Source organism: Sceloporus occidentalis, unplaced genomic scaffold (genome assembly GCF_023333645.1).
Source record: "Sceloporus occidentalis isolate IW3139 unplaced genomic scaffold, rSceOcc1.0.p SCAF_3, whole genome shotgun sequence".
Lineage (NCBI taxonomy): Eukaryota > Metazoa > Chordata > Lepidosauria > Squamata > Phrynosomatidae > Sceloporus > Sceloporus occidentalis.
Genome location: NW_028316983.1, coordinates 31,731,702 through 31,748,800, shown reverse-complemented (window position 1 = coordinate 31,748,800; position 17,099 = coordinate 31,731,702). Strand labels below are relative to the sequence as shown.

The following is a 17,099-nucleotide window of genomic DNA, read 5'->3' as shown; positions in this document are numbered from 1 at the left end:
TAGTTTCTTACAATTATATGCCTATATGTATGCCATGATATAGTTGCATGTTGAGATAGACTTTTAAAACTGTCACGTCAAATATTCTGCTTTCTTGTATTCCTGGTTTGAATGCCTGGAATCTGAGATTTTTTTTAAAAAAAATCTGGGACCAGGAAGTTGGATATCCAGGACAATAACATTGATGAAGAGTCAGTCCCGTCTACCTGAAATGAAGCTGGCAGGTCTAACTGTATTTTTTCTGTTTCTGTGCTAGGTTAACAACAGCACTGAACTTCACTCCACTGAAAAGTGGTTTCATGGCAAGCTGGGTGCGGGACGTGATGGGCGCCACATAGCCGAGAGGCTGTTAACAGAGTACTGTATAGAGACAGGAGCACCTGATGGCTCTTTTTTGGTGCGAGAGAGTGAGACTTTTGTTGGTGATTACACTCTTTCTTTCTGGTAAGAACCCCTTATATAGTGCATTGGTTCCTCAGCCAGTTGTGTAATTTGATTCATAAGTGAATTGGGGGAATTCAAGAAGATGGCACCCATGCACCACTCTTAGTTCTGCACATTGTGAGCCCACCACGCTTAATGCAAGTTGGGGAAATAAAGCTGCTCTGAGAGCCTTTGTGGCTGAGGAGTGGGGTATTAATACTCTAAATAAATGAAAAAAATGAATTTAGGAATGGAGAAAGAATAGCTAATGGCAAATTGAGAGGGTGGATATGGCCACTTTCATTTATCTTTTATTTTAGCATTATTGTAGCAATTTTTACACTGTTTATATTATTTGGCCCTGTATTTGTGGTAAATGATGATGTTACCAGCTAGAGGTGTAGGTTAATAAACATCTAATAAATATATAAAGGCCTAAATTGAATTGTTATTTCAAACTAGAGTAGACTGGATGAATAAATGGAACTTATATCAAGTGTTGACTCACCCAATTCCAGTTGATGCAATGGAGTGCTCTAGGTAGAACCCTTGGATAAATAAATAACTTGTCAAAGGCCATTCAGTGAGCTTCATTACAATTAGAAAGAACTTGATGTTTCTCATGTATTTAGTGTACTGCAGCTTAGACCAGGTCACTAGATGTATGAAATATTTCTATATTTCTATAGATTGATCATTGAAACCGTTACACATACTGTCTTGGTCATGTAAGCCTTTAGCAGTATTTGCCAAGATGTGTTTCAGTTTTAACACTAAGAAGTTGAAATTTGCTAGTACTGAACCAATACATGCACAGTAAATAGACACACACCTTTTCTCCTCACTCAAAGAGTTACCGGTATGTCAGGATTTTAACATTTCAGCTGTACAGATTACTTGTTCTTAAAATCCAAGTTCGACCATATTACACCCATTTTAAAATAACCACATTGGCTGCCTATTAGCTTCCAAGCACAGTACAAGGTGTTGGTTATCACCTATAAAGCCCTACATGGCCTGGGCCCAGTCTACTTAAAGGAACGCTTTCTCCCATACAGACCTTCCCGCACACTCCAATCCTCCGGGAAAAACCTCTTACAATCTAGAAAGACCAGACTGGCGGTGACCTCCTGGAGGTCCTTCTCTGTCACCGTTCCAAAAACTTGGAATGACCTGCCGGAAGAGATTTGCCAGTTATCCTCACTCAAGGCTTTTTAAAAGACAACAAAAACCCTCCAGCAGGCCTTCCCCGATTGATAATGTCCAGAACCAAGTGAATCCTCCTCCTTTTATTATTTGTCTTATTTGTGGTTTGTTTTTTAATTTTGATGTATTGTTATGTATAGTCATCCCTCCATATTTGCGGATTTGATACTTGCAGATTTGATTATTCACGGATTTCATTAATATGTTCTCTCTAGGACTGTTTAGGTCCTCCAGTGCAACTCTGTGGTCAAGTTTAACTAAAAGTTGCACTGAAAGACCATTTGTAGCTACTCCAGTGCCATTCTGTGGTCAGTGTATCTTGGACATTGACCACAGAGTTGCACTGGAGGACCTAGAGGTTCCTAGAGAGGTGTCCTCTCAGGTAAAAACAGTGTTTTTGTTATTTGCGGTTTTTCCATATTCACGGGGGTCTTGTTCCCCTAACCCTAGTGAATATGGAGGGACAACTGTACTTTTTAACCATCTTTTACTGTTTAATTTTATAGTTGGGAGGGAGGGTTGGGTCAGGGTCTTGTGGGGCTTGTTGTTTTTATGGTTGTATATTGTATTAACTTTGCTGTTACCAGCCTCGATCCTCAAAGTGGAAGTGGCGGGATATAAATAAATATTTTATTGTTGTTGTTGTTGTTGTTGACTTCAGCTGAAACTCAGTAGATGTGTTTGATGCATTTACCTCGTTTGCGGAATCCTCAAGCAGGATTTTGTCAGTGGAATTTTGCTTTTGTTCTCTTTTCTTACTTGCCATTGGTAATCTTTACCTACAGCTATGCAAAGATTTTCCAAATACCCATATGTGTTTTCCATCTGGAGAAATATAAACTACCCTAGCAAACTGTGATACTGTTAGACCACTTCTGAAAAAGCCCTCCCTGGATCCTCTGGATCTTAATAACTATAGACCAGCCTCTTCTTTTTTGGGCTAGATGATTGAGAATGCAGTTGCCCTCCAACTCCAGTCAGTCTTGGATGACACACACTTTCTTGACCCATTTCAAACCAGCTTCAGGGCAAGATATGGAGTTGAGACTGCTATGTTTGCCTTAGTGGATGATCTTTGTCTCAACACTGACAGAGGGAGTGTGTCCCTGTTGGTGCTTTTAGATCTCTCTGTGGCTTTCGATACCATTGACCACGATATCCTTCTGGAGCACCTCGGGGATTTGGGAATTGGAGGCACTGTGCTGCAGTGGTTCTGGTCATACCTCTCATGCAGGTTCCAGATGGTGGTGCTTGGGGATAGTAGCTCCTCAAAAAAAGTTGCTGTTATATGGCATCCTACAAGGTGTCATCCCCAGTGCTTTTTAGCATTTACATAAAACCATTGGGAGAGCATCCGGAGCCATGGGGTGGGGTGTGATCAATATGCTGATGACACCTAAATATATTTCTCCATGCCTTCCAAAATAGCCTCAGCTAAAGATAGCATGTTTCCTCTGAAAGAATGCCTGGAGGAGGTAATGGGCATGATGAAGAAAAACAAGTTGAAACTGAATTCAGACAAAATGGAGGTGTTTGCCATTAAGGGTCCCAATCTGGGAATGGAAATGTGTCAACCAGTTTTGGCTGGGGTTACACTCCCTCTGAAGAACTGTGTTCATAGCTTGGGAGTGCTTCTGGATCCGTTTCTCCAAATATTAGCACAGATAGATGCGACGGTCAGGAGTTCTTACTATCAATGTCAGCTAATATGCCAGCTGCGCCCCTTCCTCGATCTGGAGGACCTAAAGATAGTGGTGCATGTGCTGGTAACCCCAAGGTTGCAATGCACTTTATACCTTTGTGCCATGTTTGGAAACTTCAGTTCATTGAAAATTTGGCAGCCAGATTGGTTACAGGAACATCCAGGAGTGAACATATTATACCCGTATTCAAGACACTCCATTGGCTGCCAGTTAGTTTCCAGGCAAAGTACAATGTGTTGGTTTTGACCTTTAAAGCCCTACATGGTTTGGGCCCAGGTTATCTACAGGATTGCCTTGTCCTATACAATCCGCCCCGAACATTGAGGTCCTCTGGGGGGTAATTGCTACAGCCTGCAAGAACCGACTGGCAGTCATTACCCAGAGGAGCTTCTAATTGGCCGCGCCAAGATTGTGGAATGACCAGCTGGAAGATATCCGACAGCTAAACCAGCTGCCTGAATATAAAATACATTCCGATAGGCTATCCAGGCAGTTTTTCATCATGAGTTTTAAATATGAATTTTATATTATATTATTGTCCTACGTACTGTAATATAAATATTGCGTAGAGATGTTGTAACCCGCCCCTAGCTGTGAGGAGAGGTAGGTAAGAAATAAAATTATTATTATTATTATTATTAATAATAATAATTAATAGTAAGAAGCCCAGCCATTGTGACTGTTGTTGTCTGGCAAACTTCATTTACAATAAATAATTTATGGAAAAGAACATAAAGGTTGCAATACTGAACATGTTTGTTAGAAAGTTATCCCTTTTTAATCTAGTGGGGTTGTTTTCTGTGTAAACACATTTAGGATTGCATTGTTAATCATTCTCCCTTTTTTTCATCCCTGTAGGCGTAACGGGAAAGTGCAGCACTGCCGGATCCATTCACGGCAGGATGCTGGGAGCCCCAAATTCTTCCTTACGGATAACCTGGTGTTCAATAGCCTCTATGACCTTATCACCCATTACCAGCAGGTGCCGCTCAGGTGCAATGAATTTGAGATGAGGCTGACAGAGCCTGTGCCGCAGACCAACGCTCACGAGAGCAAGGAGTAAGATAATGGAGAAGAAGAGTTTACAGCTGTGTTTTTGTCCTGTTGCTTGTATGGGAATTCTAGGAGAATAGTTTCCTAAGAAACATTTACATTGAGTTATTATAATAATAATAAAATAATAAAACTTCATTTTTACCCCGCCTCTCCTTTTAGGATTGAGGCGGCTTACAATAAAAATCCATATAATACAACAATAATCCCAATTATTCCCTCCCTCCCCTAAAACATAAACATATTTAAACATTAAAATAATCCATTAAAATGAATAGAGACAGGCAATGGAGTTTCAAGGTATACAGTGTGGTGCTCAATACAATGGTTGGCTGAGCTTGCTATTCAGGAAAGACCTGCCAGAAGAGATCCTTCTTGACAGCCTTCATAAAGCTGTCCAAGCTGGTAATGTGACGGATCTCTTCCGACAAGCCGTTCCATAATCTGGGAGTGGTAGAATAAAAGGTCTTCTTTATAGGCTGTAATAGATGCTTCCCAGAGGACCTGAGTGCGTGGGGTGGATTGTACGGAAGGAGGCAGTTCCGTAGATAGGTTGAACCCAACCATGAAGGGCTTTAAATATCATTATCAACATTTTGTATTTCACCCGGAAACTAATAGACAGCCAGTGGAGCGATTTTAAAATAGGTGCTATGTGGTCACTTCTGGTTTTTCCAGTGACCAATCTGGCTGCCATATTTTGAACTAACTGACTAGGCACAAGGGTAGCCCCATTGCAGAAGTCGAGTTGTGAGGTTACCAGTTCAGTTTGGAGCATTGTACCTTAGATGTTGTACCTTGGGTGACAATTTTACATATAACTTTCCCTTTAACCCTCTTCAGGGGTTATTTATCACATGTCATAAGCCATGGGATGGAATCATAGCTTTAACAGAGAGGTGGGGAGAAATGGAAGGATAGGGAGCCCCCCTAGGAGAACTTGGAGAGTTGCAACTCCCTCGACAAAGAAATGCAACATTTTGCTCCCAAACTCCCTCTAAAGGACTTGAGGGGCATTTTTGTCATGCTTTTAGGTTGCTCTGGGCCATTTTAGATCCAAGAGGCTTTTTTTTAAAACAACAGAAAGTTGTTCAGTTCTGGTTTTAAACAAGGACTCTCCTGGACCTTATATGTCCTAGTGGGATAAAAATATGGCAAGAAGGCCCCCATGCTATCACCCCCCAAATGTCCCCAAATTTTGGCAAAGAATTGACCCTTGGAGCCACAAAATAGTAGCCACATGTGGACCACCAGCCACATATTTCTGCTTCAGCAGAAACTATACAGTCAAGTGCTTCCCAGATTTGTTGAATAAACAAATTTAATCCTGAGTTCTAAATGTACACCAGCTTTTGCTGCCTTTGCATTCACTGGCATCACAGTATTATTATTTTTAATTCCCAGATGGTACCATGCTAATCTCACCCGGACTTTGGCAGAGCGCATGCTGATGAGGGTGCCCCGGGATGGAGCCTTCCTGGTGCGCAAGAGGAGCGAACCAAACTCTTATGCTATCTCCTTTCGGTGAGTGGGTCATCTCCCCTGTGCACTAATTAATATTAAAAATAATAATAATTTGTTTTATATATATACCACTATTCCAAAGATCATAGCGGTGAACAGCAAGTAAGCTAATTAGCAAGTAAGCTAATTTGCCCCCAACAGTCTGGGTAATCATTTTAGCGACCTCGGAAGGATGCAAGCCTGAGTCGAGCTTGGGCCCTTTTGCTGGTCTTGAACTCGCAACCTTGTGGTTTTGAGTGAATGGCTGCAGTAAAGGCATTTAACCACTGCGCCACCAGTGCTTGAGAGTGCATCAACTTTATGGCAGAGAAGGAGAAAATAAATTCCTTCTAACTTCCCCCACCCATGCAATTCATAATCCATTATTAAATAATCGTCTGGAAAGTGTCATCCTCCCTACCTTAACTTTTTTGCTGGCATTTTGACTCTAGGGCAGAAGGGAAGATCAAACACTGTCGTGTACAACAGGATGGACAAACAGTCATGTTGGGTAACTCAGAATTTGACAGCCTGGTGGATTTAATTAGCTACTATGAGAAGCATCCGCTATACCGAAAGATGAAGCTGAGGTATCCCATTAATGAAGAAATGCTAGAAAAGATTGGGACAGCGGTGAGTGTTGCATAAGGCACTGGCTAGGTGAAATTTAGTGCCTTCTTCCTGGGCTGGGGTTGGGACACCTCATCTTTATCTAACACAGGAGCAGGCAAATTCTGTGGGTCCATGGGGTACCCCACCTTTCCCCCAGCACCCAGACCTGCTGTGTTGACACCAGAAGTGACTGAAAGTCTGCTTCCATTTTCCTGAAACTTTCAGGGGTGGGTGGGTGTCAAACAAGCAGTGTGCGGAAGGGGCTTGTTTTAGAGGAGAATCATACTTTCAAAAGTGCAAATGGAATATTGTGTGGCATCAGTACAGACCACAACTTTTAAGGAATGTTGCTTTCCTCAGGAAAACTGAATGTGTAAGGAAAATCTAAGAACTATTGTCTGGCACTCCTGTCCCAACATGGAGCGCTTTTATAGTACACGGTTATAGTACTGTGGTTTCACTTTAAGTGCCATTGCTGCATCCTTGTTAATCCTGGGGTTTGTAGTTTTTTGAGATACTGGAGCTCTCTGGCTGAGAATTGTAAATACCTACCCCTAAACTGCAAATTCAAGGATGCTGTAAGATGTTGTCAAAGCAGTTAAGTGGAATCATGGTGCTACCATTGTGTTATTTATTTATTTAGATTCTCCCTCTCTCCCTCATCTGTCTGTCTGTCTGTCTATCTATCTATCTAGTCTTGCCCTTTCATTATAAGATCTCAGGCCACCAAACAAATTAAACAATATAAATGACTCCAAATTACAATAAATAACACTATGAAAAGACTGCATATAAAGACCACATGCAGCTCAAGGGCTGTGTGTTTCCTGCTCCTGGTTTAGCACATAAGCTGTATGGAAAAGATTTCCATAGCTGACTGGTCTCTGATACTGCCCAGTTTGAGAAATTTCCTTTGCTTTTCCCTTGATGCAGACTACCCTGTACTCATGTTTCTCTCTCTGCAGGGATACAAGCATGAGTTTATGCTTTCTGTGTATCTTTTTTTGAGCTTGCTAGCTTTTCAAGCAATGGGGAGGCTGTCTAATTGGCATCAGCCACTTCTGATGTCCTGGGGTCTTTTCCCAGGCAACTAACAAGAGAAGTCTGCACAAATAGATCTATATTTTCTGTTTTATTCACCAGGAACCAGATTACGGTGCTCTATATGAAGGACGGAACCCAGGATTTTATGTGGAGGCCAACCCTATGCCAACCTTTAAGGTACTTTCCTACTTACTATGTTCTTGCGGTGACTAGATAGGCTGAAACCAAGTGTTGAATTTGCAAGCCAATTATGTGACTGTTAAGAGGTCCTTTTAAAAGAAATTACAAGCTCATCAATTTAAAGGCAGAGGCTGAGTGCCTGTATGTTTTGACAGTCAGAACAAACCACAGCTTTGAGGAGTGTGGCTTTCCTCAAGGATAAGCACATGCAAATAAATTCTAAATTCTCCTGCACCCTAGTCCCAACCTGGAGCCCTATCAAAATACAAAATTATAGTGTTATGGTTCCACCTTATGAGTCATGGTTCTGCTTCCTGTGATAATACTGAGTTTGTAGTTTGGTGGAGTATCAGAGCCTTCTTGCTGCAAACTCTAGATAAGCTTCCCTAAACTCCAAATCTCAGAATTCCACAGGATGGAACCATGACAGTTAAAATGGAACCATAGATCTGTAACTGTATAGTGTGAGTAGACCCTTGCATCAGACTTCCAAGTGCCTGATACTTGTAGAAGTTTTAAAGAGGTGGAGACACATTCATGAATCTGTCTACACTTTCAGTTTGGCTGCTAATTTCTGGTGTGATTGAGGATGGTGATGTTCTGGGATGGAAAAACGGAGAAGGATCTTTTTTACGAAACACAAAATGGCAAGGTGATCTTGGTATTTGACAAAGGCAGGGGGGAAAAACAGATTTGCCATCTGGCATGCTTTATTCTTGGTGATTTCCTCTTCTAGCTTTGTTTTAGGAAAGACCTTCAGTTTTATTAGCACATTGAGGCCTGAAATAACCTGCCTGCAAATGCTAGTATGCAACATGTGCACATATGCCTTTATTCACTAGAGGTGCTGCAAGTGAACTTACCTGCATATACAGACTTCTGACTTGCTCATGCAGTTGGAGAAGGAAGAGTGCATCTCAGCAATAGGAGTCTGAAGGGAAACAAATTTCTTACAAGGCACCTGTTGTTTTGTCAGTTTTTTCAGTATACTTATCACAGTTACTTTAAGGCAGAAAGTAATGTATCCAATCATAATCTGAAAGAATATTTCCCCCCCACATGAGTCTACCTGGTCTTTCAGCTCTTTGGAAGAAATCGTTCCCTCAGACCCATCACTTTCCCAGGCATGTAAGAAGGAACATGGGAGAGGGCCTCCACAGTGACTGCTCCCAGATTCTAGAACTCCCTTCATAGATATGTTAAAATGGCTCCTTTGTGGTTTTTTCCAATAGATGGACTTCTATTGTTGTTTTGTTGTGACAAGCTTTGAAATGACTTTTTATAAGGAAAGGACTTGATAGTGTGCTGTGCTGTTTTATTTCTTCCCTTTTTAATTCCTTTTTAAAATGTTCTTTAGTCTACTTCCTCAGACACTGTTGGTGTAGTGGAAGCCAGGGATGGACAGGAGGGCAGGAGTTTAACGGAAGAAGTTTAACGTGTGTTTTCATATGTATAAGTCTTAATTTTTGTACGCTGCATTGAGTCCCAGTTCTGGACAGAAGCTGAATATAAATGCAGTGATCACACAGCTTCATTCTTTTCCTTTTAAGTGATTTTGTTTTGCTTTGTTTTAGTGTGCTGTCAAAGCCTTATTTGACTACAAGGCTCAACGAGAGGATGAACTCACCTTCACCAAAAATGCTGTGATCCAGAATGTGGAAAAACAGGAAGGAGGCTGGTAAGTATTCTCAACTTTTCCAATGCTACATTCCTTTTTCTTTTAAAAAAATTTGCTATAGATGATATCTTCAAGTAGCTTGAAATAACTTTCTGGTTTCCCTAGTTCTATAAGCCCATCACTTAGCAGTTTTTATAATTACTCTTACAGATCTGTCTCCTTTATTTCAGCTATTTTGATAACTGAACAATAAAATAGGTTGTTGCATTAAAAAAAGCTTTCTTGATACTAGCTTTCAAAGAGCTTTGTTTCAGTCTGTGATTTAAACACAGAGGAAGTTAAATTGAGTCCATGCCTCACTTTTATATTGCACTTGCATGATCAGTGGGAGACTCAAGTTTGAGAACTTCAGTTGTTGCCACATTAATTGAAAATCAGTTAGGGAAGGGGAAATTGAAGGAATTTTTCTGTGCTCACTGCTTTCCTTTACAGCTCTCTCTGCTTCTCCCTTCCAAATCACATCATTTTGGCATTGGAAAAAGAACTTTTTTGAACTTCATCTCTCACCCTTTCCTTCCTTGCTGCTTTATAGCTTTTTGGGGTGGTATCTGTTTCCAGACTGTTGAATATTAAGTTCAGCCCATCAGGACCATTTTAGCCAAGAGTCAGAGCACTTTGGTACTAGATAGTGTCTTTCCTATGAATGACAGGCCAAGAGTGTTTGTATCTTTTTTTCTTTGTAAAAAGATAGGATAGCAATTTACCCTTCTCCTTGTTCTGCTGTTGATGAGTCCCTTGGTTTATTTTGTATGCTTATCTTAGCTCCACCTATTTATATTCTGATTATTTTTCTGTTTTCTTGATAATCATCATGCTGATTGTGTTTTCCTTCACTTTATGTGCAACTCTGCATGTATGCCTGTTTGTTTCTGCCAGGTGGAGAGGAGACTATGGGGGTAAGAAGCAGCTCTGGTTTCCATCTAACTACGTAGAAGAAATAACTAGTCCAACTGGCCTAGAGCCAGAACAGGAGGTGAGCATTCATTTTGGAGAGTATGGAAAGAAAGAGCCTCAAAGGTTCTACTTTCTACTAAAGAAGACTTGGCCTTCAGATTCTGGAGGGAGCCCAGTTTGAATTTTGTTATTGAAGTAAGCTCTTTTGAATACCTAATGGACTGCCTACTCCTGTATGAACTTTCCCACCCATTAAGCTTTCCTACAACATATTCAGTTGTGTTGGGTCAGGATATGAGAGAAAGTGGCTCGTCCAACTCTATGATTCTATTATTCTGTGTGGCTGTACCAAGGCTCTGGAATTCCTCCTTGGAAGAGTCTTGCCTTGTCTGACCTCTGATTACCTTTTGGCACTGCATTAAGACTTCCTTTTCATCCTGCTGGTCACCTGTCAGGTTGTTACATTTTTAATCTCTCTGGCAGGTTAATTTAATTTTGCTGACTTTGGCTCTTTTGTTTGTTATTAATGGTTTATTTTATTTTATTGACTTTTTAATATTTTAATCTCTGCCATGGTTATTTGCTAAAGAACAATTAAAAGAAATAATTTCAATTTGATAATCATAAACATAAAGATAACTTATGTTTTAATATGTTTTGTGACAATGCAAGGAGGTGTTTTATTAGAGAAGTATGGTTTGAACCTGGACACCAAAATTGTGGAATGAAGTCTATAGATGCGAGCTTATTTTGCCCTTTTCTTAGTGAGTAGAGATCAGAGATTTTTTAAAGCCCAGGAAGGTTTTTTGTGGCAACAAGCTCTGGTTTGCAGAACAAGAAGGTTTTGCATGAAACAGAAGCATTTCATGAAACTGAGCTGGGGTTTGCAGACTTGGAAATTGTTGCACTGGGATTGACCACTAAGAAAGCATTGATTTGTACTTTGCATGCTTCTTGGGAAAATATCCATTTTGATAAGATATATATCTGCTTCCAAGAACCTTCCCAAATTGAATTCTTTCTTGGATTGGAAAAAGACATTCCTGTTCTAAATTAAACTGAGTTTTTCTAATACTGTTTTTCTTCAAGACTTGGCAAATTCAACTGTTACACAGATTCTGTCTTTAAATTTATTGATGATACTTATTTAATGCTTAATATATATTAAGTAGTAAAGCATCATAAATGAATGAAAGAATAAATAAATTGTAAAGTAAGTTGTAAAATAGAATATTAGCATCCAGTATCTGTTTAAGGACTGTGGCTCATTACAGACCGCCGAGAAGCGGAGGTCTGCCGCCGCCGCCGGTTGCAGCGTCCGGGAACCGCAGCAGCCAAACGGCACGGTTCCCGGACACTGCCAAGAAGGAGCACGAAAATCGCGCTCCTTCTTGCGGCCCGGAAGAAACGCCACGAGGCACTAGTCGCGCACTCGCAGCCTCACTTCCGCCGCACGACGTGCGGATGCAGAGCGTCCATTACGTCAAAATGGTGGCGGCCGTGTGGAATGGCTACCGCCATTTGTTATGGACTCTGTCCGTAACAGGGTAAGGGGCATCTAGAAGAGACGCCCCTTTTTCAAACTGGGACGTCCTGAGGACATCCGAAATGGCGGTCTGTAACCTGCCTGTGAATAGTTCTATTTTCCTATGTACAATTACATTGAATAGCAGAGGGGCTAAAATTGGGGACTAGCAAACAGGATCAGAACTGTAAAAGAAATCTTTAGAAAAAATGGAGTAGTGGCTAATGCATGGAGAAACATTTTAACATTTATGTAATGTTAAGCAATTTTAATTCAGAATGCACAGTATGTTACTGTCCATCTCGATGTTCTCTTGGATGGATTATGCAAGGTAAAGAAATACTCTAATTTTCTGTGAACTTGTTTGCAGCAACAGCTAGATGAAAACAGTCCTCTGGGAGACATGCTTGGTGGAGTCCTGGAAGTACCAGCCTGTCAGATTGGTAAGTAGGTAGAGAAGCCAGAAGAGATGAGCAGTTTTAATTTTAAGCCCTATTTCCCATAACATTATTTTCCTTTCCTGCAACCTCTCTTTTCTGAAGGGCTACAGTTGGTCTCTTTTTCACCCATGTATGAGCATTATGGGTTTTATCCATTTGGCAAGGATTAGAGGTACAAGAGTATTCTGCACTGTTACACATCCATTGCAAATGCATCACTGGTCTATCAGTTTTGCTGACAATCAGATCCATGAATAAAAATGGAATTCTGATATTGTCTGGATCTGTCTGTAGGGCAAAATCCATTAACTAGTTATTCACACATAAGATCATTATAGAAGTGCTGAAGTGCCAAATAAGTCTTTCTGTCAACAAAGCTGATATTAAATTAATTCTTTTTTACTATTAATTCTTTTTTAAAAAAATCAACATATCACTGTGGGGCTAGTTTTTTTTTTTTGCAATTCCTGCGTTACCATCTGAGGATGTTAATATAATGTTCATAGCCATTGTTCCTCTGAAATGAGTGAGTCCAGAAGTGCCACAGGTATAACTCAGGCAACATGCAGATTTGGTATGTAAGTTCAGGCCTTGGTGTGTGTGTGTGTGTGCCTTTAAGTTGCCTATCAACTTATGATGACTCTATGAATTGCATAGAGTTTTCTTAGGCAGAAAATACTAAGAGGTGGGTTTGCCAGTTCCTTCCTCTGAAATATACTTGGTATTCATCAGAAGTCTCCTGTCCACATACTAAACAGAAATGGTGAAGGGTCTGGAAGTCATGCCCTGCGAGGAATGACTTAGGAAGCTGGGGATGTTTAGCCTGGAGAAGAGAAGGTTAAGAGGTGTTATGATAGCCCTGTTTAAATATTTGAAGGGATGTCATATTGAGGAGGCAGCAAGCTTGTTTTCTGCTGCTCCAGAGACTAGGACCCAGAACAATGGATGCAAGCTCCAGGAAAAGAGATTCCACCTCAACATTAGGAAGAACTTCCTGACAGTAAGGGCTGTCTGACAGTGGAACATACTTCCTCAGAGTGTAGTGGAATCTCCACAGAGGGATATTTAACTTTACTCTGGTGTGGATAGCAAGAAACCAGGACTAAAATCATACCGCTCCATATTTTTCTGAATCTGTTATTTCTGCCTTGTTTTTGTCAACTTTTTATTGTTCTGGCTTTGCTATGTACATATTATATTATTTACAGCTTTTTGGTTGAAACTCTGGTCTCAGTGTGGCACATACATTACAAATCCTGATCAGGTATATGGCTAAGAGAATCTGGAGAGAGAGAGAGAAGGGGCGGTGTGTTATAGTCCCTATAACCTGGTATTTGTTCACCCTGTTCATTTTCATTACAGCTATCCGACCTGAGGGCAAGAACAACCGCATGTTTGTGTTCTCTATCAGTATGGCATCTGGACCACGGTTGTCCTTGGATGTAGCTGCTAACTCCCATGAGGAATTGTTGGATTGGGTGAAGAAGATCCGTGAAGCAGCCCAGACTGCTGATGCCAGAGTAAGATATGCTTTTGCCTCAAATAATGTAAACCATCAAAAGCCAAGGCAACTGAGCAATCTATGATGATTGTTCTCTGACCGCTGCATAAAGAGCTTAAACATTTCTTTTCTCTCAGATTTGGACACTCAAGGCTAAGCTGGTTATGTAGAATTAGAATGAGGGTATATGTGTATTCCACCATTACAACAGTTTGATGCCACTTAGACTTCCATGGCTCCATCTTGGGAAGTCCTGAAATATAAGTATTTAGAATTCACTCCTAGGAAGCTTTAGTGCTGTAGTACAGGAACATGCCTGAATCTTCGTTCGTGAAGCAAAGCCAGAGAGAGAGAGACAGGAACATGTGCAATAGAAAGCACTAGCAGAGAATTCTGAATGCTTCACCTGATTACAAATTCCAGGACTCCAGAACATTTTTTTCTCAATAACATAAATTTATATATAATTATAGAGCCTTGGAGAGACCCTGGACAGATAAACACTGACAGGAATTGGAAGTAGAATGAGTGGAATCTCACATTTCTGCTGCATTATTGTTTGGACTTTCCTGTAATAATTGGATTTTTCAGGGGCTTTTCAAAATCCAAATGGGTGGGAAAAGGTAGTAGCAAATTCCAGTACATACCTTTTCTATGCTTTTAAATTTGTGTGTGTATAGCGAATGGGGAGGGGGCAACCCAAGAATAAGGAAATAATTAATTTCCATTTCAAAAAAAGTCAGACAATGCAAAAGGCAACTTTGCAAAATTGCAGAGAAATATATCACTGAAAGAGCAACATATCTGATGTTTTGGTAACACAGTAATATGAAATCTTAAAATTAAGATGGCATTTGGTGGAGGTGCCAAATATTTAGTCCACCAATTCAACGTGGAAAATGTGCTTGTAAACACACACTTCTTCACTATCCTGACTAAATCTGAATCGGTCAACTTCTAACTCCTATCTTAATAGCAGACAGACCCAGAAACCCAGATTGTTGTGTCACTGCTGAAAAATAGGTTAAGTAGAAAGTGTAGATAAAAATTGGCACTTGTAAATTCATTGTTTAGATTAAACATTTCCAGATGCTGCTGCTTTCCTAAACATCCTTCTTTCAAGCAGTCTTTCCCATTTGGCATGGCACAGACACAGCTGGGAACCTCCGCTGGAATATAAATAGCTTCCAAGGAGGGAGTGGAAAGGTGGATTAGCCTTTCCTCTGTCTGCCACTCTCCCCCCCCCCTTTGCAAATTCCACCTTTCTTCTGTTACTTCAAAGCAGAAACACAGTCAGCATTCCTAGACTATTTACTGAAACAAAAACAAAAATTCTGTGGGCTGTCCAATCCATCCTAAAGTCCTGTTGTCCTGCTGTTATTCATTTCAGATTCCTGAGTACTGATTCTGCAATCATGTTTGTGGCTGTACTGTAGTGTATTGCTTAATTGTGTTATGCTGGGATGTGAGTGATTCAGGTTCTAGTCCCCTCTAACCTATGAATCTGACTAGGAGTCCTTGGGCTGGTCACTCTGCCTTTGTGTGACCTGTCTCACAAGTTTGTTGAAGACAGGCAGGATATAAATGTAGCTAACTATAATAATGAATGTTGCTGGTTTCTCCCTCCTTTTGGCAGCTTTCTGAAGGGAAGATGATGGAGAGGAGGAAGAAGATAGCCCTGGAACTTTCTGAGCTAGTCATTTACTGCCGTCCTGTCCCCTTTGATGAAGAGAGTAAGTGTAGATTTCATCAGGCATATATTAACTATGTACAATGACCTATTGCTTGGTTAGAGTTGATTACTCAACACCTGGCAAGAGTTCAGCCTTGTGATTTGGAAGCTTGTTGAACCAGAAGGCTTAGAGTCCTACACAAGTCCAAATGTCAGGGCCAATAGCTAAAATGCTTATTCAGATGTGTTCTATTTGATAACCATAGAGAAAAAACTCAGAAGTAAAGTAAATTGGTACTCTTGAGTGATTTTTGTAATGTTGCTTCAAAATCTAATTTTGAATTATTGCGTAATTAAATTTAAATTCAATAGGGTTAGTCAATGCAACTTTTTAACTTATTTGGGCATTGAAGGAACAAACAGTTTTCCATTGGTTGAATTAGTATATTTAATGGTTCAAACAAGATGAGCTTGCAAGTCACCATGTCCTATAAAACCATAAAAAGATAACCATAATGCCATGTGCAGTGCACTCCAGCTCTAGTTAGGGATTCTCCTGAACACAGCGTATGCCAAAAAAGCATAGGCATTTTAGCTGCTTTGAACCTCATTTTGGGAGAAAGGTGGGATAAAAATCCAATGAATAAATAAAGATGTGAACAAACATGCTAATCCCAACAACTGGATATGCAGGAACTTCTCTTCACCTTTGCAATCAATCACAGAGATTTGACAAGAAGTCCACAGAGGCTGGAGCATTAGGACTGAGGCTTGCATGCACACTTCTGTCCCTTATGGAATTTCAGTCATTCATGTTCAAGTAGATGTCTAAATAGGGCTAATCAGTATGTACAAATTTACTGAAAACATAAATTCATATTGACTTTGAAACAGATGTTAGAATTGTTCCCAGATTTTTAAAGTTACCTGACAACACATTAACAAAACCATCATTATCTCCTCTTCAGAACCGACAATTTCTATTTCTAAACTTTTCCCTGGCCCATATTATCATCTGCCTCATTTCCCCTACAGAGATTGGCACAGACAGGGCTTGTTACAGAGACATGTCCTCCTTCCCTGAAACCAAGGCAGAGAAGTATGTCAACAAAATTAAAGGCAAGAAGTTCCTGCAGTACAACCGGTTACAGCTTTCCCGCATCTATCCAAAAGGACAGCGTCTTGACTCCTCCAACTATGACCCCCTGCCTATGTGGATTTGTGGCAGCCAATTGGTGGCACTCAACTTCCAGACGCCAGGTGAGACCCATCATTCATAAGGTGTCCCAGCAGTATGGGACAGCCATGGTGAGCGTTGGACTGTGATTCTGGAAACCAGGGTTTGAATCCCCATGGAAATCCACTGGATGACCTTGGGCAAGTTACACTCTCTCAGCCTCAGAGGAAGGCAAATCTTGCCAAGAAAACCCTATGATAGGTTCTTAGGGTTGCCATAAGTTGGAAATGATAGCCTTAGGATTTGTGAAGTCGAAGGCTTTCACGGTCAGCATCCATGGACTTGCCATAAGCAGAAGTGACTTGAAGGGACATGATAACAACAGCAACCTATTAATTTGATAACAAATCTCTGTAGTAACCATAGCTTAGAGTAGTGATGCCCACTCAGGTCCTCCAGGTGTTTTGGATTTCATCTTGCAGAAGCCT

At 40.6% G+C, this 17,099-nt stretch overlaps 1 protein-coding gene across 5 annotated transcripts in view; it reads left to right on the top strand.

Moving 5' to 3' along the window:
• The window catches only part of PLCG1 (phospholipase C gamma 1), a 128,864-nt gene that overhangs the window by 89,351 nt on the left and 22,414 nt on the right, over window positions 1-17,099 (top strand). For 4 of the 5 annotated variants that reach the window (XM_089513975.1, XM_089513970.1, XM_089513973.1 and 1 more), the window contains exons 16-26: window positions 257-444; window positions 4,191-4,391; window positions 5,790-5,909; window positions 6,341-6,521; window positions 7,644-7,721; window positions 9,299-9,402; window positions 10,279-10,375; window positions 12,192-12,264; window positions 13,624-13,781; window positions 15,399-15,495; window positions 16,470-16,694. In XM_089513975.1, the coding sequence (XP_089370101.1) occupies window positions 257-444; window positions 4,191-4,391; window positions 5,790-5,909; window positions 6,341-6,521; window positions 7,644-7,721; window positions 9,299-9,402; window positions 10,279-10,375; window positions 12,192-12,264; window positions 13,624-13,781; window positions 15,399-15,495; window positions 16,470-16,694 (1,522 nt within the window). The remainder of the gene's footprint in view (window positions 1-256; window positions 445-4,190; window positions 4,392-5,789; window positions 5,910-6,340; window positions 6,522-7,643; window positions 7,722-9,298; window positions 9,403-10,278; window positions 10,376-12,191; window positions 12,265-13,623; window positions 13,782-15,398; window positions 15,496-16,469; window positions 16,695-17,099) is intronic. The other variant, XM_089513972.1, reaches the window with a different exon arrangement.